Source organism: Xyrauchen texanus, chromosome 6 (assembly GCF_025860055.1).
Source record: "Xyrauchen texanus isolate HMW12.3.18 chromosome 6, RBS_HiC_50CHRs, whole genome shotgun sequence".
Lineage (NCBI taxonomy): Eukaryota > Metazoa > Chordata > Actinopteri > Cypriniformes > Catostomidae > Xyrauchen > Xyrauchen texanus.
In genome coordinates, this window is record NC_068281.1 from 1,545,174 (window position 1) to 1,570,592 (window position 25,419).

The 25,419-nt window shown below is 40.1% G+C and overlaps 2 protein-coding genes across 3 annotated transcripts in view; one reads left to right on the top strand and one right to left on the bottom strand.

The window, feature by feature from the left end:
* LOC127645779 (nectin-4-like) overlaps positions 1–11,869 on the top strand; it is a 19,026-nt gene extending 7,157 nt beyond the window's left edge. The window contains exons 4-11 of the mRNA XM_052129452.1: positions 714–992; positions 2,449–2,563; positions 6,806–6,957; positions 7,363–7,537; positions 7,630–7,705; positions 10,117–10,179; positions 10,264–10,446; positions 10,534–11,869. Coding sequence (XP_051985412.1) covers positions 714–992; positions 2,449–2,563; positions 6,806–6,957; positions 7,363–7,537; positions 7,630–7,705; positions 10,117–10,179; positions 10,264–10,446; positions 10,534–10,803 — 1,313 coding nt within the window. The 3' untranslated portion in view covers positions 10,804–11,869. The remainder of the gene's footprint in view (positions 1–713; positions 993–2,448; positions 2,564–6,805; positions 6,958–7,362; positions 7,538–7,629; positions 7,706–10,116; positions 10,180–10,263; positions 10,447–10,533) is intronic.
* A 6,271-nt stretch (positions 11,870–18,140) lies between these two features.
* si:ch211-155e24.3 (uncharacterized protein LOC100150696 homolog) lies at positions 18,141–21,198 on the bottom strand. 2 transcript variants are annotated; one of them, XM_052129462.1, is made up of 4 exons: positions 20,856–21,198; positions 20,016–20,143; positions 19,856–19,940; positions 18,141–19,355 (listed from the first exon to the last, which is right to left on the bottom strand). In XM_052129462.1, the coding sequence occupies exons 1-4, from the start codon at positions 21,067–21,069 to the stop codon at positions 18,364–18,366; spliced, it is 1,419 nt and encodes a 472-aa protein (XP_051985422.1). In that variant the 5' UTR covers positions 21,070–21,198; the 3' UTR covers positions 18,141–18,363. The 2 variants fall into 2 exon arrangements, with proteins under 2 accessions (XP_051985422.1, XP_051985423.1); XM_052129463.1 differs by having other exon boundaries at positions 20,849–21,027.
* Between the last annotated feature and the right edge of the window lie 4,221 nt (positions 21,199–25,419).

A 25,419-nucleotide genomic window follows, 5' to 3' on the forward strand; every position in this document is an offset into this window, starting at 1 on the left:
TTGCTAGGGAGGGTAGAGTCACATGGGGTAACCAAATTGTCACGGTTGCTAGGGAGGGTAGAGTCACATGGGGTAACCAAATTGGCCCGGTTGCTAGGGAGGGTAGAGTCACATGGGGTAACCTCCTCGTGGTGGTGATTAGTGGTTCTCTCAATGGGGTGTGTGGTGAGTTGTGTGTGGATCATGGAGAGTAGCATGAGTCTCTTGCACAACGAGTCACATGATAAGATGCGCCGATTGATGGTCTCAGAACCGGAGGCAACTGAGATTCGTCCTCCACCACCCGGATTGTCACTACACCACCACGAGGACTTAGAGCACATTGGGAATTGGACGTTCCAAATTGAAGAAAAAAAAAAAAAAAGTAAAGCATAAATGTGTGTTCCAGTGAGACACTTCCAATGGAAGTCAATGGGGTTTAATCTGTAAACATTAAAATAGTGTTTCAAAAGTATAAACACAAGACATAAACAATATGTGAGTTAACATGATTTTTAGCCTTTAATACCTCCAAAAATTGGCCCCAAGACTTAAAAAAAAAACAAGACTTAATATCTGAGTGATTCTGCTTCTTAAGCTTTGTTTTTGCTTTAAGGATGTTTCCATATTTTTCCCGTGAAAATAAGACAAAAATAGACTAAGTTGTGTCGTGCTTCTCTCTGATGTGATACACAGACTTTAATAAACTTCACCTACATCTTCACCTCCACTAGTTTTGCCAATCTCGTCCCTGGACCCGGTAATCCTGCAGGAAGGACAATCGTTCCGTCTGGCTGCTTCCTGTCGTTCGGTTGGCCACCCACCGCCGCGCCTCTCCTGGGACACGGACATTCCTGGCCAGTCACAGGACCGGACCGGAGAGGATGGGGTCGTGAGCTTGCAGTTTTCCCTGCACCCTCTGCGCAGCATGAATGGCGGCCGTCTGGACTGTCTCGTGTGGCATCCAGCTTTAGACGTCCCACGAAGACTACACACCAACCTGATCGTGCACTGTGAGTCCTGATAATAGTACAATAATAATAATAGGCCATATGACTGCTACACTATATTATATCTGAAGTCATGCGAAAGCTTTGTGTGAGGAACAAACTGCCCTGTGTTTAAACATTCTCAAACTCGTGAATCTTTGCACACGCATCAGAAGTGCCGAAAATGGACATCTGATGTGGGTTTCAGAATGAGGTGTGGCAAAATGGCTCAATAACGCCACCTACAAACTTTCAACGATGTGGGCTTCATGCTAAGTTGCACCTACATGTATGAAAATGGGTACACTTGTGTAACATAACAATACCTACAAAAATGTCTCTTGGACCCCTGCCCTAATCTCAACAGGAAGTCAGCCATTTTGATTTTTCTCTTCAATTTTTGCTCAGTTTTTGCCATTTCCAGGCCTCGTACTTTAACAAACTCCTCCTAGAGATTTCATCAGATCGACTTCATACTTGGTAATTGTAATCTAATGGTCTTGGCCATGCTACATTGTGAAGCGTTTGAGTTTTCACTGCACGGCGTGTCCTTGGCGGCCTGACAAAATTCGATGTTTCTATATAGCTCTCCTATAACTGTTCTGAGACCAGTGCAGACAGACAGCACACTGGAGGTTAAGTCATGCACTAAATAGGGAGCAAGGGAGCATCCTATAGCTCTCCTATAACTGTTCTGAGACCAGTGCAGACAGACAGCACACTGGAGGTTAAGTCATGCACTAAATAGGGAGCAAGGGAGCATCCTATAGCTCTCCTATAACTGTTCTGAGACCAGTGCAGACAGACAGCACACTGGAGGTTAAGTCATGCACTAAATAGGGAGCAAGGGAGCATCCTATAGCTCTCCTATAACTGTTCTGAGACCAGTGCAGACAGACAGCACACTGGAGGTTAAGTCATGCACTAAATAGGGAGCAAGGGAGCATCCTATAGCTCTCCTATAACTGTTCTGAGACCAGTGCAGACAGACAGCACACTGGAGGTTAAGTCATGCACTAAATAGGGAGCAAGGGAGCATCCTATAGCTCTCCTATAACTGTTCTGAGACCAGTGCAGACAGACAGCACACTGGAGGTTAAGTCATGCACTAAATAGGGAGCAAGGGAGCATCCTATAGCTCTCCTATAACTGTTCTGAGACCAGTGCAGACAGACAGCACACTGGAGGTTAAGTCATGCACTAAATAGGGAGCAAGGGAGCATCCTATAGCTCTCTATAACTGTTCTGAGACCAGTGCAGACAGACAGCACACTGGAGGTTAAGTCATGCACTAAACTAAATAGGGAGCAAGGGAGCATCCTATAGCTCGTATAGCTACCATATAACTTTAGAAACTCCCAAAATAGCACGTTAGTTTAAGAGACTACTTTAATTAATCTTTTATGGGGTTTTTGTGCCATTTCTTGAGCTGGACAGCAAGAGCAGCGTGAACGTTCTCCTCATTGTTTTTGTTTTACAGTTCCTCCAGACGCAGAGATCGAATCTTCCGGTTCCTGGAGGTTTGGTCACATAGGGGCGGAGCTCAGGTGTGCGGTTAGAGGAAACCCACTGCCACAAAACATCACCTGGTCCAGGTACAGTACCAGATAATCTTGCTTAGTCTGACTTTTGACTCTCAGCTTAAAGGTTTCTGGTGAAGACCCGCCTACTTCGCCAGAACATTCTTCCTCAGAAGTGCTCATTCTACCAGTCTAACGCCTTGTAAAAACAACTTTGTTTCCTGTTGGACTGAAATAAACCTGCACATTGGTGTATGAGCTGCATAAACACAACCAATCAGATATTGGCAAGCGTTGCCATTTTTGCGTGCATTTGGCGATTGTGTGTGAACGGGCCATTGGCTATGTAGCGCAAGATGACCGCAGTTAGCCAAATGATTCATTTGCATGCATGCAGACAGGACAGAGGGCGGGGTGCATCGAAACACATCCTGAGTCCTTAATAACACCTCTGTGCTGTAATGAGTATTTTATCTGCCACTGATGTGCAGACTTGGAGGTGGATTAAAGATGCATGCGATCATCTAGACTGTATTTATAAGTGCTGTTTCCTAAAGCAATCATCACTATTACTATTGCTTATGCTTAATGTTAGCTCATACTTCATTTGAACAAACCTGTAACTCTTTTGTAAAGTGTGTCATCCTACAGCTGTTAACCCCTGAGACATTTGTTGTTGATGTCTTACAGAAATCATATTTCACTTTGTGATTGTTTAGAAAATAATTTTACCTGCTTTATCAGAGCAACAAAATGAACTGTGTAACCGCATTCCTGAGAATGAGAGCTTTCGTTTGATATATGACTTTAGTGCTTTATGTGGTCTTATTTCCTTGTATATCTCGAATAATATACAGAAATGTATTTACAACCACTCGGGACACCTTAGCAACAGCATGCAGAAACAAATGCATGCAGAAACGCATGCAGAAACATGCGCATGCAGAAACACATGCAGAAACGCACGCAGAAACGAGCGCATGCAGAAACACGCAGAAACGAGCGCATGCAGAAACACGCAGAAACGAGCGCATGCAGAAACACATGCAGAAACGAGCGCATGCAGAAACACATGCAGAAACGCACGCAGAAACAAGCGCATGCAGAAACGCACGCAGAAACAAATGCATGCAGAAACGCACGCAGAAACAAATGCATGCAGAAACGCACACAGAAATGCACGCAGAAACGCAGGCAGAAACAAATGCATGCAGAAACGCACACAGAAATGCACGCAGAAACGCAGGCAGAAACAAATGCATGCAGAAACGCACACAGAAATGCACGCAGAAACGCACACAGAAACGAGCGCAGAAACGCATGCAGAAACAAGCGCATGCAGAAACGCATGCAGAAACAAGCGCATGCAGAAACGCACGCAGAAACAAATGCATGCAGAAACGCACGCAGAAACAAATGCATGCAGAAACGCATGCATTTGTTTCTGCGTGCGTTTCTGCATTCTCAGAATGCAGAAACGCACGCAGAAACAAGCGCACGCAGAAACAAGCGCATGCAGAAACGCACGCAGAAACAAGCGCATGCAGAAATGCACGCAGAAACATACGCAGATTTGCACGCGGAAATGCATGCAGAAACGCACGCAGAAACGCGTGCATGCAGATATGCATGCAGAAAAGCACACCGAAACAAGCGCATTCAGAAACGTGCGCAGAAATGCATGCAGAAAGCATGCAGAAACAAGCGCATGCATAAATGCACGCAGAACAGCATGCAGAAATGCATGCAGAAAAGCACGCAGAAACAAGCACATGCAGAAATGCATGCAGAAACATACGCAGATTTGCATGCAGAAACACGCAGAAACAAGCACATGCAGAAATGCACGCAGAAACATACGCAGATTTGCATGCAGAAACACGCAGAAACAAACACACGCAGAAATGCACGCATGCAGAAAAGCACGCAGAAACGCACACAGAAATGCGCGCATGCAGAACAGCATGCAGAAAAGCATGCAGAAACAAGCGCATGCAGAAACAAATGCATGCAGAAATGCGTAATGTATATACAACCACTCAGGACACCTTAGCAACAGCACGCAGAAACAAGCGCATGCAGAAACGCACGCAGATTTGCATGGATAAATATCCACTCTGTTTTCTGCTATCTGTGATTATGGAAAGATATCGAGGGAAAATGGACGTACAATTGATGAAGAGTTTGAGGTGCTTTCTTTCTGGAGTTTTGAGTTGAAGCGTGTTCTGGTCACATGATACTCTGATGATGATGATGATGATGATTACAGACTGGGACTGAAACTGGAGAGTTTTTTAATGTGTCGTTTGGCATTGAAACACAGTGGAGATGTGGACTGGTTTTCTGTGGAATGTTGTGTGTGTGTGTGTGTGTCAGTGTGTGTATGTGTGTGTCTGAGTGTGTGTGTGTGTGTGTCTGTGAGTGTGTGTGTGTGTGTGTGTGTGTGTGTGTGTGTGTGTGTGTCAGTGTGAGTGTGTGTGTGTGTGTCAGTGTGCCTGTGTAAGAGAGAGAGTGTGTGTGTGTGTGTGTGTGTGTAAGTGTGTGTGTGTAAGAGAGAGAGAGTGTGTGTGTGTGTGTGTGTCAGTGTGCGTGTGTAAGAGAGAGAGTGTGTGTGTGTGTGTGTCAGTGTGCGTGTGTAAGAGAGAGAGTGTGTGTGTGTGTGTGTGTGTGTGTGTGTGTGTGTGTGTGTGTGTGTGTGTGTCAGTGTGCGTGTGTAAGAGAGAGAGAGTGTGTGAGTGTGTGCGTGTGTGTGTGTGTCAGTGTGCGTGTGTGTGTGAGTCTTGAGATCGCACCTATCTGAGGGGTTTTGATGTTTTCACCTACAGCAGATTAATCACAGACACTTCTAAAGGGAATCTTGTCTTCTGTCTCGAGATTTATTTAGAGATGATTTAATGTGGGACCAGATGTTGCTTTGAAGTTACTGGTAAATTTCCCATAAATGAAAGAAAATAATTGTATGACAGTATCTTGAGTAACTGAATGAAAGACGGATACTAAACAAATATTAAATATATAAGATTGTTAACTTCCTGCCATGCTGTAAAATAATCCAAATGTAAACATCATAATAGAGTTATGCACACTATCAATATCAAACATTATATATGACAATAAATAAAGTCCAGACCAGTGATTTGGGATATGCTGAAATCTGCATTTTAAACACTTTTTGGTTCCCGTAAACATTCTGATGATCTTTGTTGGTTAGCCATTTCATAATCACACAAAATATAGAAGATTGAATTAATTTGTAAGGTTTGATGGGACATGCGTGTTTATCTAATATTGTACCACAACCAGTTAATGACTTAAACACAATTTAAAGGGACAGTACACCCAAAAATATAAATTCTCTCATCATACTCGCCCTCATGCTGTCCCAGATGTGTGTGACTTTCTATCTTCTGCAGAACACAAATGAAGATTTTTAGAAGAATATTTCAGCTCTGTAGGTCCATACAATGCAAAGTGAATGGTGACCAGAACTTAGAACTCCAAAAAGCACATAAATGCAGCATAAAAGTAATCCATACATCTCCAGTGGTTTAATCCATGTCTTCAGAAGTGATATGATAGGTGTGACAAGGTGAGCGCCACATGAAGCGTGCCCAAGGTCCCCAAAAACAAACACAAAACAATTGACATGAGTGCATGCTGCAAGAACGATATACAGAAATATACAAAATCCAACAAGACAAGAGAAGGCATGACAGCATCAGAAAAACGAGCCATGCACGCTCACATAGACTAGACAAGACACTGAACGAGAATGTCAGAGCTCAGCCACAAAGACAACAAGTGGCTGAACTCTGACACTATTTTTAACAGTAAGTCTCCACTTTCACTTTCTCTTCCACTTCTGTTGTTTAATGGCAATTCAGATTCTTCGTGCATTTTGCCACCTACTGTTCAGGACTGGACAAAGGGGGAGATTTATAGTATAGTAGATTTATAAAAGCCTCTCAAGGACATTGGTTACTTTTATGCTACCTTTATGTGCTTTTTGGAGCTTCAAAGTTCTCTACAGCATTCACGTGTGTTTTATGGACCTACCGAGCTGAAATAGTCATTTGTGTTCAACAGAAGAAAGTAAGTCACACGTATCTGGGGCGACATGAAGGTGAGGAAATGATGAGAGAATTTAAATTGTTTGGGTGTACTGTCCCTTTAACTAGGTTTACCACTGAAGTGCACATCTCTGTTTCTCTTCCGAATTTATTCGGCATGTCTAATAGTTTTCTCTGATAAGAACATAGTTTTGTGCTTTTAGCTGTTTCATCACCGTACTAACTTTTGTCTTGAACTTTGATTTAGGAAGGAAGGACGTTTGCCTGCTGGAGTTTCGGTTCAGGGTGATAAACTGGTCTTCAGACGGCCTCTGAACGTGTCTGATGAGGGCGTGTATGTCTGTCAGACAGCGAACAGTGTGGGGAAGGTTAAAGCCGAGTTTAAAGTGGTGATTGAAAGTAAGTAACGTTTAGAACAGATCAGCTCATGTCTCATGTTGACCTTAAAATAGTCCTGAGGGTAAAAATAATCAGTTGTTGGTGTCAACAGAAAATGTGAACCAGATGTGAGACGCTAGAAAAGTTTCTGTTTGTTTATGGTGCCCATCTCGTCCTTTTCTCCTGATGTTTGTGCTTCTATTTCCTCATAATTATTTTCACAGTATCCGTGTAAATTTAGATCATGATGACTCAGAAACCGCCTCCATTCATACCAAAATAACTTCTCATTTACAGTCACAGTTATACTGCCCCCATGTGGCAGTCGCCAAAATCACATACAGGAAATGATTATATATTGTGCATTGTGTCCCTGCATTGTCCAATCAGCATCCAGGATTCTTTTCCCCATATTTTTTTTAACAGGACAGACAGATGGATTCACATCAGCGATCTGGAGTCAACCAGAGACCCTCCTCATCATTTTGGGGGCATCCGTCGCCGGGGCTGTGGTGGTCGTCATGGTCATCGTCATCATCTTCATGAACTGTCACCTTAGACGCAAGAACAGGAAGTTGAAAAGTGCGATCAGCGAAAGAACGTGAGTTTTCGCCGTTTGGTCTTAGATTCCCAGGCATGCCTTTCTATTTCGGCATGTTGGATGAGGTAATGAAACGTGTTCTCTCATCTCAGAGTCGAAATGATCAGCCTCTCACGACAGGTGTCCATGAGAAGACTCAACTCAGTCAACTCGGATCCCAGAATACAGGTACGACGTTACGAATGAACTCTTTTGGTTGCTCTTCATTTTGTTGCATTGGTGGTAAAAAACCTTCTTGCAATGTTCTGGGAACGTTAGTTTATGGTTAGTTATGGTTTTATCCCATTTCTCCCAATTTCAATTTGGAACGCCCAATTCACACTACTTAGCAGGTTCTCGTGGTGGCGCCTCAATCCAGGTGGTGGTGGAGGAGTCTCAGTTGCCTCCGCGTCTGAGACCGTCAATCCACGCATCTTATCACGTGAGACTCACAGCATGTGGAGGCTCATGCTACTCTCCATGATCCACAGACAACTCACCACACGCCCCATTGAGAGAACCACTAATCACCACCACGAGGAGGTTACCCCATGTGACTCTACCCACCCTAGCAACAGGGCCAAGTTGGTTACCCCATATGACTCTACCCTCCCTAGCAACCGGGCCAAGTTGGTTACCCCATGTGACTCTACCCTCCCTAGCAACCAGGCCAATTTGGTTACCCCATGTGACTCTACCCTCCCTAGCAACCGGCCAATTTGTTTACACCATGTGACTCTACCCTCCCTAGCAACTGACAATTTGGTTACCCCATGTGACTCTACCCTCCCTAGCAACCGGCCAATTTGGTTACCCCATGTGACTCTACCCTCCTTAGCAACCGGCCAATTTGGTTACCCCATGTGACTCTACCCTCCCTAGCAACTGGGCTAATATGGTTACCCCATGTGACTCTTAACCTCCCTAGCAACCGGGCCAATTTGTTTACCCCATGTGACTCTACCCTCCCTAGCAACCGGCCAATTTGGTTACCCCATGTGACTCTAGCCTCCCTAGCAACCGGGCCAAGTTGGTTACCCCATGTGACTCTACCCTCCCTAGCAACCAGCCAATTTGGTTACCCCATGTGACTCTACCCTCCCTAGCAACCGGCCAATTTGTTTACCCCATGTGAATCTACCCTCCCTAGCAACTGGCCAATTTGGTTACCCCATGTGACTCTACCCTCCCTAGCAACCGGCCAATTTGGTTACCCCATGTGACTCTACCCTCCCTAGCAACCGGGCCAATTTGGTTACCCCATGTGAATCTACCCTCCCTAGCAACCGGGCCAATTTGGTTGCTAAGGAGACCTGGCTGGAGTCACTCAGCACGCCCTGTGCCTGTTATGCTGGAGTAATTGTGGTAAAGAATGGCGCTTGGGTCGAGGATGGACTTGAGTGTTATGAGCAGTTGCTATTAAATTGGCAGCGTATGGGCCAACGAAGTGATGCTCATGTCTAATAGATTATCCAAAAATACATTACAAATGCAATTCCCACTACACAATTACTCCAAAACAGTTCACCCCAAAATGAAATCATGCCTCTTCTGTAGAACACCAAAGGAGATGTTAGGCAGTATGTCTCAGTCACCATTCACTGCCACTATATACAAAGATAATAGAACCGAGAAGATCTCTTTAGACCCACAACACAAGTGTGAGATGAACGTTAAATATCGTTCATATCGTTAAATATCAATATTTTGACATTTTGATGAAAAGGCACATTTGGTGCAACCACGAGAAAACATCTTGATATTCTTGACTTAAAAATTCATGATATTTGTAAAATAAATATATATTTTTCAAGGTGCACGGAAACTATTTTAATGTATTTTACTTGATGGTTACACCACATGACATTTTTGAAGTCAATATTTTAATTTTCTTTTTAGAAAATGCTATAAATATTTTTAATAATAACATTAACTTATTATTAACTTATTCCGGGTTCAATGCAAGTTCAGCTCAATCGAGCTCAAAGATTCATTTAGACTCAAATGTGTGTTCCAGTGAGGCACTTCCAATGCAAGTCAATGGGGCCAATTTTTGGAGGGTTTACATTTTTTCTAAATAATTTCATAAATGCACTAACATGAATTCTTCTGTATTATTTGAGCTGTGAATTTGTTCAAATCGTCATTTTTATAGTCATTTTAGGGCTTTTTGACGTCACGTCGTCATGGCAACGAAGTTGTAAAATTGTCTATATCTTTCCACAGATGTGGTCAGTGCGTGATTTAATGACAGTAAAATCATGTTAACACACATATTGTTTATGTCTTGTGTCTATACTTTTGAAACAGTATTTTAATGTTTACAGATTAAACCCCATTGACTTGAATTGACTCCCATTGACTCCCATTTACTTACATTGACTCCCATTGACTCCCATTTACTTACATTGACTCCCATTGACTCCCATTGACTTACATTGACTCCCACTGACTCCCATTGACTTACATTGACTCCCATTGACTTACATTGACTCACATTGACTTACATTGTAAGTGTCTCACTGGAACACACATTTGTGACATTCAATGAATGGCTTCATTTTTTAACTCTTTCCATGTCTTGTTATCGTTGTTTGCAGCCCGAAGAGAGCTCGTTGATTCGAGGGGACAGTGTCATGAAAAACAGTGTATTATCAATTGAGGTGAGTTACTGACCGCCGGCACATGTGTAAGTGATGTCATCACCAGAGGAAAGCCTGTTGCTCAAACTGTCTGTCTCTCGTCAGGATCAGTCCACACGGAGTGACCCGAGAGGAAGATACGCTGACGGAGAGTTTGACAGTCTTGGGCGTCCTGCGATCCACACGCCGTACCGGCCGGAGCGAGCCAGTATGAGGCTGAGAGAGGAAGAGAATAAAGAACGACGACGAAGAGTCGAATCTTACGTGAGGACCAGCAACATGTCTCTGGTGAGGAAATAAATGCATCCATGTACGCCGTGTGTATGAACACGGGCAGACTCATAACAGGAGTGCTTCTGTACGGTTCTCTTTCAGGATTATGGTCTTCAAAGTTCTTCCGCGCAGAGAGATGCGGAGATGGGCGGAGCGGGGTGGAAACGAGGCTCTCGCAAAGAGATTCACCGAGAGGAACGTGACCAGAGAGACGGAGAGATGCAGAGGGATAGAATTCCCGAAGGAGAGGAAGACAACTCTTATCAGTTATCTGAAGCCACGTCGAACTACTTCCAGTACAGTAACGGTGGACTCACTCCAAAGGCGAATCCAAACTGCATCATACTGCACACACGAGGACAAATCATCTAACGGACCGTAGGTGGCACCCTTTGTATCCCCCGGAAATGAAGATGTAAACAAAGTGTACTTGGATCGTCGCTATGGTTACAAAAGTGACACGGACAGAGTGTTAAAGTCACAGTTCACCTCACGTTTGTCCAGAACAGCACGGCGTTCTTTCTTCTGTGGGACGCCAAAGCAGAGGTTTAGCAGAATGTTCACACTGCTCTTTTCCATTCAGTGAAAGAATACAGTGAGCAGGGGGCGGATTCATCGAAATCTTCTTAAAAAGTGCAACTTAGAAGCCAACCAGCTCTAAGCATTGGGAAAACTAAATATTATAAAGTCACTTTTTTGAAGTTGAAAAGTTACGGGCAACAAAGTGAATTTTCACATTTCTTGACCCGTAGGTGGCGCTGTCACCAAACTTGGCACGCACTCTCAGAGGATGGTCCTGATGAAGCATACCAAGATTCGTTTCAATGCGACAAAGCGTTTCCGAGCCAAAACACCTGTTTTACCCTACTTTTAGTACCTTTTTCAGCTCGACAGCGTCTGTCCCTGTTCACTTTCATTTTATGGCAAAGAGCAGCCTGAACATTCTGCGTAATATCTCCTTTTTGGTTCCACAGAAGAAGAAAGTCATATAAGTTTGGAACAGCGTGATGGTGAGTAAATGATGACGTAGTTTAAGTAAGATGCCTAAAATGAACAACTAACTCCCTTGTATATATATACATAAGAGGATTTGATGGGACAATGAAGAATCGTAGGAGAGTTTTCAAAGTCTTTGCTGGATTATGAGGCGTATCGGCTTCAAAGAGATTTCAGCAGACATACAGACATGTGCAGTGTGGTTAAATATACGCCTGTGAACACCTGCACATCTCCGCTGACTCTCAGACTCGAAGTGAATCTTCTGGACCAAGTCTGTGCAAACGTTGTGTTGATCATAATTGTTTTGCCTCATCTAGACACAGTCTACCTCTGCAGCGCTCACAGATGTGAAGATTTTGGATGTTAAAACTCTGACTCTGAGACTCTGACTTTGAGAATTTGAGACTTTGACTGACTGAGTCTTTGACTCTGAGACTTTGACTCTGAGACTCTGACTGAGTCTTTGACTCTGACTGAGTCTTTGACTGAGTCTTTGACTCTGAGACTCTGAATGAGACTTTGACTCTGAGACTTTGACTCTGAGACTTTGACTCTGAGACTTTGACTCTGAGACTCTGACTCTGAGACTCTGACTCTGAGACTCTGAATGAGACTTTGACTCTGAGACTTTGACTCTGAGACTTTGACTCTGAGACTTTGACTCTGAGACTCTGACTCTGAGACTCTGACTCTGAGACTCTGACTCTGAGACTCTGACTGAGTCTTTGACTCTGAGACTGACTGAGTCTTTGACTCTGAGACTCTGACTCTGAGACTCTGACTGAGTCTTTGACTCTGAGACTCTGACTGAGTCTTTGACTGAGTCTCTGTCTATGAGACTCTGACTGAGTCTTTGACTCTGAGACTCTGACTCAGACTTTGACTCTGAGACTGACTGAGTCTTTGACTCTGAGACTGACTGAGTCTTTGACTCTGAGACTCTGACTGAGTCTTTGACTCTGAGACTGACTGAGTCTTTGACTCTGAGACTCTGACTCTGAGACTCTGATTGAGTCTTTGACTCTGAGACTTTGACTCTGAGACTCTGACAAATCAAAACATTGTTTCTTACTATGTCCCGTCGACTTCTGGTTCAACCAGTGATGTGTTTTCAGGCCGAAACGAGCTGTTTGGCCGACAAATGGAGTATATAGACAATCAATTTTGAAACATTATGCCACTTGTGCCACCGAAATCACACATTTTACCATTCAAGTTTTCTGCAGTGTGTCTAGATAATGGACAAACGTGTGTATGTGAGGAGACCGCTCGCGGTCAATCATCGGATGTTTTGTTTGTTGATATAAATCCATGAATTGCCAGTTATTCTATATTTAGTTTATGTAATGCTGTATAGACTGGGCTTTGGAGCGCAGGAGGTTTATATGAACAGGATCAGTAAATGTATTCTATTTGACTTCAATGTTGGGGAGAAGATTTCCATTTTCAAATCAAAACTAAAAATGACTGTAAAAGTATTTCTACTTTATGTTCTCTCCAAATATTCTTAACCCTTATGTTGTGTTCCGGCCATTTTGACCTGGACGTCTTGTCTCACACGCACACACACACACACACACACACACACACACACACACACACACACACACAGGTGTGCAAAAGTTTGTGTGCCCCAGTCAACATGTCTGTTGCTGTGAATCTTTAAGTGAGTAAAAGATGAATTGATCTCCAAAGGGCATAAAGTTAAAGATGAAACATTCTTTTAAGCAAGATAAGTGTTTTATTTTTGTTTTGCACAATTTTAGAGAAAAATGTTCTATTTTTATTTCACTTTGAAACAGCTGTTGTGTTTCCGGTCAAAAATGACCGGCCCTTGGAAATGAATGGGCGGGGCAAATAAAATAAATAAATGAATGTATGTGGTTCAGGAGCCTGTATGTGCACGTGTGCTCTCACGCAACATTTAGTGAATCTATATGGATTATGTGAGATTCACAAACCATTTAAATGGGTCGGTCATGTTGACCAATGAGGAACACAGCAAAAGGGTTCAAAAAGTGTCGACTTACAATTACTGCTGTAAAACCACAAATTTGAAAATGACTTGTTTTATTAATTGAAACTAAATCAGTGTAAATAAACCTTTATAATGTATTATTATTATTTCTAGCGCAGTTGTAGCTAATAATAAAAACATTCAAACAGTTGTAAAAACAGTTGTTTGTTTTGGCTGTAACTATGGTTACAATGGTGCATTTTTATTATGGTTTAGCTCAAATCATTTATTCACCCTCATGATGTTGGAATCCTTGTGGGACAGTAAATGAGATGCAGGTTTAATGTTAGCGAGTAATTCTACCTGACATCTCATTTAGTGTTCCTTGAGACATTAGGACATTAAATGATGACAGAATTGTCTTTTTTTGGTGCATTATGCTTTTAAGGACATAAGGTGATTTTTGCATTTGTTATATTTTCTAATGACACGTGATTGTCAAAAGTGTTAAGGATTGAAAAATAGAGGACCATTGATTTGTGTGGAGCGCCTTAGCGGACAGGGAGTGAATTTATATTCTAAAATAGTTTTGCGTTCTCTCACAATAGATTTATCCATCCCTTATGAAAACTATGGTGTTACTCTGGTATGTAGTGTTTTGGTTTTTCTGTATTATTAATATAAATATCATGGTTAAAATATGGTGTGACCGGGCGGGGGCTGGTGGTGATTCTACACATCCGGTCCCTTATCAGGCTAATCAAGCCTCCGAGAGGGATAAAGGCCGACTGCGGAAGGTGCTGCAGGAGGGGAGAACCGGCTTGATAATATAAATAATAGTTTTAATATAAAACTGAACAAAAAGACACAAACACACACACATATGATGGACAGCTGCCCGTAAACGTTCTCTCTCTCTCACCTTTATCCCTCTCGGAGGCTTGATAAGGGACCGGATGTGTAGAATCACCACCAGCCCCGCCCGGTCACAGATGGTCGCTGTAGTACAACCAAGTCAAATGTTGTAGTCATGTTTTATATAGATTTACTGTTGTGAAACAATGTTTAAAGGGATGTATAAAAGTATTGCGTGGGAACGCAAAACTTGCAGGTAAATGCAAAACTATTCAAAATATCATGGTTAAAATAAATCTCCACTTTCACTTTCACATTCTTCTAGATTTGTTTTTGGCCATTTGCATACTTTGTGCATGTCGCTGCCTACTTGGCAGGGAGAATTTATAGTATAGTAAATAATATATATTTTGAAGCTCCAAAAGCACATAAATGCAGCATAAAAGTTCTGGTCACCATTCACTTGAATATTATTCTTCTTAAAAATCTTAATTTGTGTTCCGCAGATGAAAGAAAGTCAAACACATCTGAGATGGCATGAGGGCGAGTAAATGATGAGAGAATTTAAATTTTTGGGTGAACTGTCTCTTTAAGTGTTCCACTAAGTGGAGGGGGAAAAAAGTCTCATGGGTTTGGAACCACATGAGAGTGAGTAAACAATGACAGCATTTTACCAGCTGGACCCAAGTGCCCAAAACACCTTATACTGGTCAATAAGATGGTTTGAATTGGTCATTTAAGATCACCATGCTGGTTTAAAGCTGTTTTTCCCAGCAGATTGTTCCATCTCTCCTGGTTTATTTCCTTGAGCTGACCGTAGTAATCTCTCTGTCTGTGACACACTGCAGTATTCTCCCCACAGATGTGAGTTTCGTCTTGAGCATCTTGATTTCTGCGTCTCTCTGTGTGATCTGCAGTCTCATCAGCAACACTTCATCTTCATGCAGACTGCCAGCAAAGAGACAGAGCCCCTACACTATTTGGAGTGGGCCCCACCCCCTTCTGGAGTAACTCTGCCCCCTTCACGAGTTTCCCTACCCTCATTTGGAGATGCATACAGAGCCCCTACACTAACCATGGGTGGAAATGCCGCCTCCTTTTGGAGAGGGCCCAACCCCCTTCTGGAGTAACCCCACCCCCTTCTGGAGTTTCCCCGCCCTCGTTTGGAGATCTCCGGGTTGCAGCATGAAGGGTTGACATGTTTCCAGTGATCATGGTATAAATATGGGGGGGGAGGGTTTGTGTACTTTGATTTAGTTTTAATATTAAGAATAATATGCATTAAACTTTTTTCTATGGAAGGAATTAATAAAATTATTTTTTTCTAATCAAAACTGACAAATACATTGACATTTTAATTGATGTTTATATATGTAAATATTTTTTAAACAAATTCAAATCAAATAATATTTTATTTATTTTACTGGACAAATATTAGTATTTAATTAATAGAAATTAATGCAACGTGTTAGTATATAAATCTTAGTATAATATATATATATATTAATTTATTTTTCGTCCTGAGAGCTGAATGCGGCTCAATGAAGGATTCGGCTTTTTAAGCCTCCGAGCGCCCCCTAGAGGTATTTAGAAGGTAACACCGCGGCACCCTAAATCTCGCGAAAGTCTCACTCGCTGTTACAATGGTTAGGTTTTTAGGGTTAGATATCGTGGTAAGGTTACTGTTGTGGTTAGGTTTAGGGGTAGAGGTAGATTTAGAGTTTCTTTAGGACTCCAAATGAACAATAAACACAATGTGTAAACGTAGTATGGAGCTCTCGCGAGACTTTATGTAGCCGATGGGTTACCTTCTAGACGCAACCTGGACGAACACAACAGAAAAGAGATTTTTAGCAAGTGACGGTCGCCAGCCAATGAGTTACAATGACTGTTTGAACTTCCGCTGATACTTTACCGTAAATATAGTCGTTTATAGTAAACTATATATTAGTTTATAGTAAGGCAAGGCAAGTTTATAGCACATTTCATACACAATGGTAATTCAAAGTGCTTTACATAGAAGAGATTAAAATAAGAATAAAAAAAATAAGAATAATTGAAACAGTTTAGAATGAAATAAAATAAAATCCAGTAAAACAGTCGGACACACAGTGGCACAGTGCTCATTCAGTAAATGCACAGCTGATGTGTTTTGAGTCTGGATTTGAATGTGACTAATGTAGGAGCACATCTGATCTCTTCTGGAAGCTGGTTCCAGCTGCGGCTGGCATAAAAGCTAAAAGCAGACTCTCCTTGCTTAGAGTGAACCCTTGGTATTTCTAGCTGATGTGATCCTAATGATCTGAGTGATCTGTTGGGTTTATATTCAGTGAGCATATCTGCAATATATTGAGGTCCTAGCCCATTGAGTGATTTATATACCAGTAATAATACTTTAAAATCAATCCTAAATGTAACTGGGAGCCAGTGTAAAGACCTGAGGACTGGTGTGATATGTTCATGTTTTCTGGTTCTGTATGAGCTGCAACTGTCTTATGGTCTTTTTGGGAAGGCCAGTGAGGAGTCCATTACAATAATCCACCCTGCTGGTGATGAAAGCATGCACAAGTTTCTCTAGGTCTTGACTGGAAACAAAGCATCTAATTCTTGCAATATATTTCAGATGATAGTATGCTGATTTAGTTATTGCTTTGACATGACTACTGAAACTAAGGTCTGACTCTAGAGACACACCAAGATTCCTGACTTGATTTTTAGTTGTTTGACCCCTAGCATCAAGGTATGATTCACCTTGAGAACGTCATCTTTGTTTCCAAACACAATGACTTCAGTTTTGTCTTTGTTTAACTGAGGAAAGTTTTGGCACATCCAACTAGTAGTTTATGCTTGATTAATGCCTTTAATTACATTAAATGAATGTGTGATATGGCCTGATTAACATTTGTATTCATTATTTTTTAATTAATTCATTTTTATTAATTAATAATTTTTTTTTCATAATTCGTTTTTTATTCATTATTTTTAATTAATCCATTTTTATTCATTATTCGTTTTTTATTCATAATTTTTTTATGAATTCATTTTTATTCATTTTTTTTTATGAATTAATTTTTATTCATTATTCGTTTTTTATTCATTATTTTTTTATTAATTCATTTTTATTCATTATTTCTTAATTCATTCATTTTTATTCATTATTCGTTTTTTATTCATTATTTTTAATTAATCAATTTTTATTCATTATTCGTTTTTTATTCATTATTTTTAATTAATTCATTTTTATTCATTAATTCATTTTTTTTCATTATTCGTTTTTTATTCATTATTTTTAATTAATCAATTTTTATTCATTATTCGCTTTTTTATTCATTATTTTTTAATTCATTCATTTTTTTCATAATTCGTTTTTTATTCATTATTTTTAATTAATCCATTTTTATTCATTATTCGTTTTTTATTCATATTTTTTTATGAATTCATTTTTATTCATTTTTTTTATGAATTAATTTTTATTCATTATTCGTTTTTTTATTCATTATTTTTTTATTAATTAATTTTTATTCATTATTTCTTAATTCATTCATTTTTATTCATTATTCGTTTTTTATTCATTATTTTTAATTAATCAATTTTTATTCATTATTCGTTTTTTTATTCATAATTTTTTTATGAATTCATTTTTATTCATTATTTTTTTATGAATTCATTTTTATTCATTATTCGTTTTTTATTAATTCATTTTTATTCATTATTTCTTAATTAATTCATTTTTATTCATTATTCGTTTTTTTATTATTACTTTCTTAAAAAATATACATTTTTGCCAAATTTGCCAAAATAGATGTTAAATAATGATAATTAAAAAATAAAATAAAAAAAGTCTTCCATAGTTTCTTAGTAAAGAAAATAAAATAAAAACTGAACGTTTTCACAGTAACTGCTTTATTCATTCATGCAGACACATAATAAATTAGTTAACGTTACACTCAACACACATCATCAAATTAAATTCGGAAAATACAAATGGAAAGTGTAAAAATTACAACAACGATCATTGAAATCTTCACAACAAATATCAGTAAAAAATGAAGTCCAGCCCATCATCAAACGTCCCTCTGTTTTATTTCAGGTGTTTCCGCTCATCGTGCATGCGTCCGCTGTTACCTGTGCACCGGGAGCCCATCCCACTCACCCAAGTGCGTCCTCTGATGGGACTTCAGACTAGAGCGTTGTGTGAAACATTTCCCGCACTGCCCGCACTGGTACGGTTTCTCGCCGCTGTGCACTACGGCGTGCCGGATGAGGTTGCAATGCTTTGTGAAACTGCGGCCGCATTGTGTGCATGTGAACGGTTTCTCGCCCGTGTGACTGCGCAGATGCTCCTTCAGCTGACTGAAGCGACTGAAGCACTTTTCACAAAACGAGCAGCTGAAGCGCTTTTCCGCGTCCACACTTGACCGCCAGTGAGTCCGAAATCGCCGGACGGCACCGAGCGTGCCAAGACCGTACTCGGGAAAAGTCTGCATACAGGCGTCTGACTCCACCTGGCTGGTGACGTTGGCATCGTGTAGATGGTCAGCCGGAGCGGGCAGAGTCGTGTGGTGCTGTTGCCTGTATATGGCACCAACCGAGCTCAGCCTATCGCCGTGAGTCATGTGACTTCGCTCCTGTGTGTTTTCGTTACACCAGGTTTGCCGGTTTGGATCGCTTCTATTTACCTGTCCGAAATCGTAAAGCTCCGTGTGTGTTCTCTCCACAGGATGGCGATTATTCCTGGACGCCTCGGAGACATCCGGTTGGGGGTAGATGCCCGTGTTTTGTGAGGCCTGGATGTCTCGGCTTGGTTCGGGCAACAGTTTGGCGTCTCTCTCCTCGTGAGCAAAGCTCAGCTGATCTCTTGGGCATCTTATGTCCTCGGTTTGTAAACGCTCTTCCTCGTTGTCTTCCTCAGCTTTCACTTGGAGTCTCAGATCGCTCTCGCACACTTCCCGAAGCGTCATCTGCTCGGGATGTTCTGTGGAAGTCCGTGCGTGCATGAAACACGCGTTTTGGATCTCTGGATCTCCAAAAAGTGCTTGTTGTTTGTCCACGTCCTCCTGAGCGTGAATATGTTGGACGTTCCGCTCGTAGTCGTATTCGACGTTCCCTGCATCTTAAAACCGAAAACAGAAAGGTTAAAGAATTTCTTTCGTCGGGCGAACACTAAAGGAGATGTTTAGGATCTATCGACTAGCACCTTCAAAATGGTCAAATCAATTAGGAGAAGATTTTAAGTGAATAACGACTTCAATTTGGGTCTGTTCCTTTTGAGGAGTTGAAATACAGCCCATACTTTAATGACGGCGCTTTCGAGTTGTGATCTAGAACCAAACGAGCTGTTTTTAGTCCGATTCACTAGCAAATGACTCTTTTGAACGATTCACTGAATCCACATTTGACTCAGTTACTGAACTGAAGGTGTCGTTAGAAGGTGTCGAATGAGCAGCGTGAACATTCTGCTAAACATCTCCTCAGTGTTTCACGGAAGGAAGTCATAAAAAGAAACCCACTGAAAGTATTTGGAACATCATGAGAGTGAGTAAACAATGACAACATCTCTAAAGCATGACGGTGTGTTAAATACGTGTGTGTGGTTTTATCGTGTGACATCACCTTCTGCGCGGCTTTCCGTTTCCTGTTCGGATCTTTCATCTTTGATCACCGGAGGTCTGATTCCATCATCCAGCACACACGCAGACTACAACACGGGACATCACAACATAGTCTTAATGGATCCATTCATCAGTGACTGTTGAATCTCTTTATTTCTCACCTGTTTGATGTTGTGAGTGGTTTGTTGTGTAGCGTCATCTTGATCTCTGATCACATCTGCACCAGCATCTGTCACACACACTGTCTTCAGTGGAGTAGGATACCGATCGGAGGTGCCGCATGTCCACACTAAAACACATATGCATGATTCATGTGACACTGATCAGTTCTAATCCGCTAAAGAAATGTGACTCTGGAATTAAAAGTATATCATCATTTGGACGTAATACTGAGGACAATGTTATTACAATAAACCCAACTATTTTTAGACATGTAGTGTACCATGTCAATACCATGTTTTTTGGACATCTGTTATGGTGAAACCTGTTTTTTGGACATCTGTCATGGTAATAACATATTTTTCTGGACAGGACACCCATCATAGTAACACCATATTGTTGGACGTTTACCATTGTAATACCATGTTTTTTTTGTACATCATGGTAATAGCAGTTTTTCTGGACATCCGTCATGGTAAAAACGCATTGTTGAAAGTGTAACATAGTAACAGCATGTTATTGGACAATTACCATGGTAATACCATGTCTTTGGACATTTATGATGGTAATAAAAAAAAATTCTGGACATCCATCATGTAAAACCATGATTCTAGATATCTGTTGTTGTAATACCATGTTTTGTGTACATGTCCTATGGTAATTTGTGTGTGTGTGTAGTGTACATGTCCTATGGTAATTTGTGTGTGTGTGTAGTGTACATGTCCTATGGTAATTTGTGTGTGTGTGTAGTGTACATGTCCTATGGTAATACCACGGTATTCTTTTAAATACATTGGGGCATTATGTAAATATGGTACAGGAATTCAGTTATGACCTCTGACCTCTCCTCCTGCCCCGTCCTTTGACCCTCCGCAGTTCATTCTCCATCATCACACATTTCCTCTTCAGTGTATCAATGTCCTTCCTGCTGCGGCTCAGCTCCACTTTAATCACCGCACAGCCGTCATCCACCCGCCGCTTTATTTCCGCAACAGCCGCTTTCGCCACAATGTCCATAATGGACACTAACTGCGCCTGGAACGAGCACTGCGACATTTCTGCACTAGATCTGTATTGTAAGACCTGATCACGGGTCAGCCTTAAGATTGGTCGGTTTACAATTCACCAAATCCGAATTTATTTAATAAAAACACTAGCAAATAGTCGCACAATCAGCTGTTTCAATTTCACGTTTCCTCATAGAAATAAAATAAGCGGATAGAATGACTAACAGCTTGAAACAGAAATCCAGAAATGGGCGGTGCCTCTGGTTTAATACATATTTAATTAAAATAAAATTAATATTTTATGTCACTGTATTTGTTGTATTTAGATGTATATTAAAGTTTAACAATATCATAATTCATACGTCGTTTTTTGTTTTGACCAAAAACGCTGCACTGTCACGCGGTATTCGTTACTTTTCTCAGCGATGACGAGGATTGACCAATCACAGTGGTTTGAGATTTCTGAAAATTAACGGTATGTAATTGTTTTACAGAGATGACTAAAGTGGGTTATCATTTTAATATTAGATATAAATTAGATTTTTATATACTAAAAGATTCAAAAGATGATATTTCTTTGTTTATACATGTTTGAGGAGAAAAATCGTCTCGGGCGTTTTGAGCCTCCGAGCGCCCCCTGGAGGAAGATTTCAGAAGAGCGTTTTAAACGAGTTACAGTCGCCATCCAACGGGCTTCGCTTCCGGTAACACCGTACCGTAAAATACGCGTTTTCAGACTCATAAAATGGTTCAGAAAGGGCCAACCCCTATCTCAAAACATCATTTGGTTTGGTAAATAACCTAAATATTATGATGTGCAGAAGTGTGGTTTATATCAATGTGCAGTTATTACTATCAGTTATTTCATGCGCAAATAAAACTATTCTTTCACCAACACAAGTAACTTTCTTCATGCATAACCCCACAAAACCAAATGCAATTTTTTTTTTATTTGCAATTTTCCATTAGGCACTCTTATTGTTGTGGTTTTTGGACATGATGTAGCACAGTAGTCCCATGATGTTAATGCAAGTACATAAATATGGTAATCATTCAGTAGCGTACCATGGTATCAGAGGACTATGGTGTTTTTGGACATCTAATCATGTTTTTTTGACATTTTCCATGGTGAGTCCATGTTTTCTGAACATAGTTCATGGTAAAACATGGTTTTGAACATCTATCATTGTAAGACCATGTTTTTGGACATTCATCATGGTAAGACCATGTTTTTGGACATCCATCATGTTTTTTTGAACATCTATAATGGTAAAACCATGTTTTTTGGACATCCATCATGTTTTTTTGAACATCTATAATGGTTAAACCATGTTTTTTGGACATCCATCATGTTTTTTGGACATCTATAATGGTTAAACCATGTTTTTTGGACATCCATCATGTTTTTTTGGACATCTATAATGGTAAAACCATGTGTTTGGACATCCATCATGTTTTTTTGGACATCTATAATGGTAAAACCATGTTTTTTGGACATCCATCATGTTTTTTTGGACATCTATAATGGTAAAACCATGTGTTTGGACATCCATCATGTTTTTTTGGACATCTATCATGGTAAGACCATGTTTTTGGACATCCATCATGTTTTTTTTGGACATCTATCATGGTAAGACCATGTTTTTTGGACATCCATCATGTTTTTGGACATCCATCATGTTTTTTTGGACATCTATAATGGTAAGACCATGTTTTTGGACATCCGTCATGTTTTTTTGGACATCTATCATGGTAAGACCATGTTTTTGGACATCCGTCATGTTTTTTTGGACACCTGTCATGGTAAGACCATGTTTTTGGACATCCGTCATGTTTTTTTGGACACCTGTCATGGTAAGACCATGTTTTTGGACATCCGTCATGTTTTTTTGGACACCTGTCATGGTAAGACCATGTTTTTGGACATCCATCATGTGTTTGGACATCCATCATGTTTTTTGGACATCCATCATGTTTTTGGACATCCATCATGTTTTTTTGGACATCTATAATGGTAAGACCATGTTTTTTGGACATCCATCATGTTTTTGGACATCCATCATGTTTTTTTGGACATCTATAATGGTAAGACCATGTTTTTTGGACATCCATCATGTTTTTTTGGACATCTATAATGGTAAAACCATGTTTTTTGGACATCCATCATGTTTTTTTGGACATCTATAATGGTAAAACCATGTTTTTTGGACATCCATCATGTTTTTTTGGACATCTATTATGGTAAAACCATGTGTTTGGACATCCATCATGTTTTTTTGGACATCTATAATGGTAAAACCATGTTTTTGGACATCCATCATGTTTTTTGGACATCTATAATGGTAAAACCATGTTTTTGGACATCCATCATGTTTTTTGGACATCTATCATGGTAAGACCATGTTTTTGGACATCCATCATGTTTTTTTTGGACATCTATCATGGTAAGACCATGTTTTTTGGACATCCATCATGTTTTTGGACATCCATCATGTTTTTTTGGACATCTATAATGGTAAAACCATGTGTTTGGACATCCATCATGTTTTTTTGGACATCTATCATGGTAAGACCATGTTTTTGGACATCCATCATGTTTTTTTTGGACATCTATCATGGTAAGACCATGTTTTTTGGACATCCATCATGTTTTTGGACACCCATCATGTTTTTTTGGACATCTATAATGGTAAGACCATGTTTTTTGGACATCCAGTCATATTTTTTTTGGACATCTGTCATGGTAAGACCATGTTTTTGGACATCCGTCATGTTTTTTTGGACATCTGTCATGGTAAGACCATGTTTTTGGACATCCGTCATGTTTTTTTGGACATCTGTCATGGTAAGACCATGTTTTTGGACATCCGTCATGTTTTTTTGGACACCTGTCATGGTAAGACCATGTTTTTGGACATCCGTCATGTTTTTTTGGACACCTGTCATGGTAAGACCATGTTTTTGGACATCCGTCATGTTTTTTTGGACACCTGTCATGGTAAGACCATGTTTTTGGACACCTGTCATGGTAAGACCATGTTTTTGGACATCCGTCATGGTAAGACCATGTTTTTGGACATCCATCATGTTTTTGGACATCCATCATGTTTTTTTGGACATCTATAATGGTAAGACCATGTTTTTTGGACATCCATCATGTTTTTGGACATCCATCATGTTTTTTTGGACATCTATAATGGTAAGCCCATGTTTTTTGGACATCCATCATGTTTTTTTGGACATCTATAATGGTAAAACCATGTTTTTTGGACATCCATCATGTTTTTTTGGACATCTATAATGGTAAAACCATGTTTTTTGGACATCCATCATGTTTTTTTGGACATCTATAATGGTAAAACCATGTGTTTGGACATCCATCATGTTTTTTTGGACATCTATAATGGTAAAACCATGTTTTTTGGACATCCATCATGTTTTTTTGGACATCTATAATGGTAAAACCATGTTTTTTGGACATCCATCATGTTTTTTTGGACATCTATAATGGTAAAACCATGTTTTTTGGACATCCATCATGTTTTTTTGGACATCTATCATGGTAAGACCATGTTTTTGGACATCCATCATGTTTTTTTGGACATCTATCATGGTAAGACCATGTTTTTTGGACATCCATCATGTTTTTGGACATCCATCATGTTTTTTTGGACATCTATAATGGTAAAACCATGTGTTTGGACATCCATCATGTTTTTTTGGACATCTATCATGGTAAGACCATGTTTTTGGACATCCATCATGTTTTTTTTGGACATCTATCATGGTAAGACCATGTTTTTTGGACATCCATCATGTTTTTGGACATCCATCATGTTTTTTTGGACATCTATAATGGTAAGACCATGTTTTTTGGACATCCGTCATGTTTTTTTGGACATCTGTCATGGTAAGACCATGTTTTTGGACATCCATCATGTTTTTTTTGGACATCTGTCATGGTAAGACCATGTTTTTGGACATCCGTCATGTTTTTTTGGACATCTGTCATGGTAAGACCATGTTTTTGGACATCCGTCATGTTTTTTTGGACACCTGTCATGGTAAGACCATGTTTTTGGACATCCATCATGTTTTTGGACATCCGTCATGTTTTTTTGGACACCTGTCATGGTAAGACCATGTTTTTGGACATCCGTCATGTTTTTTTGGACACCTGTCATGGTAAGACCATGTTTTTGGACATCCATCATGTTTTTGGACATCCATCATGTTTTTTGGACATCCATCATGTTTTTGGACATCCATCATGTTTTTTTGGACATCTATAATGGTAAGACCATGTTTTTTGGACATCCATCATGTTTTTGGACATCCATCATGTTTTTTTGGACATCTATAATGGTAAAACCATGTTTTTTGGACATCTATCATGGTA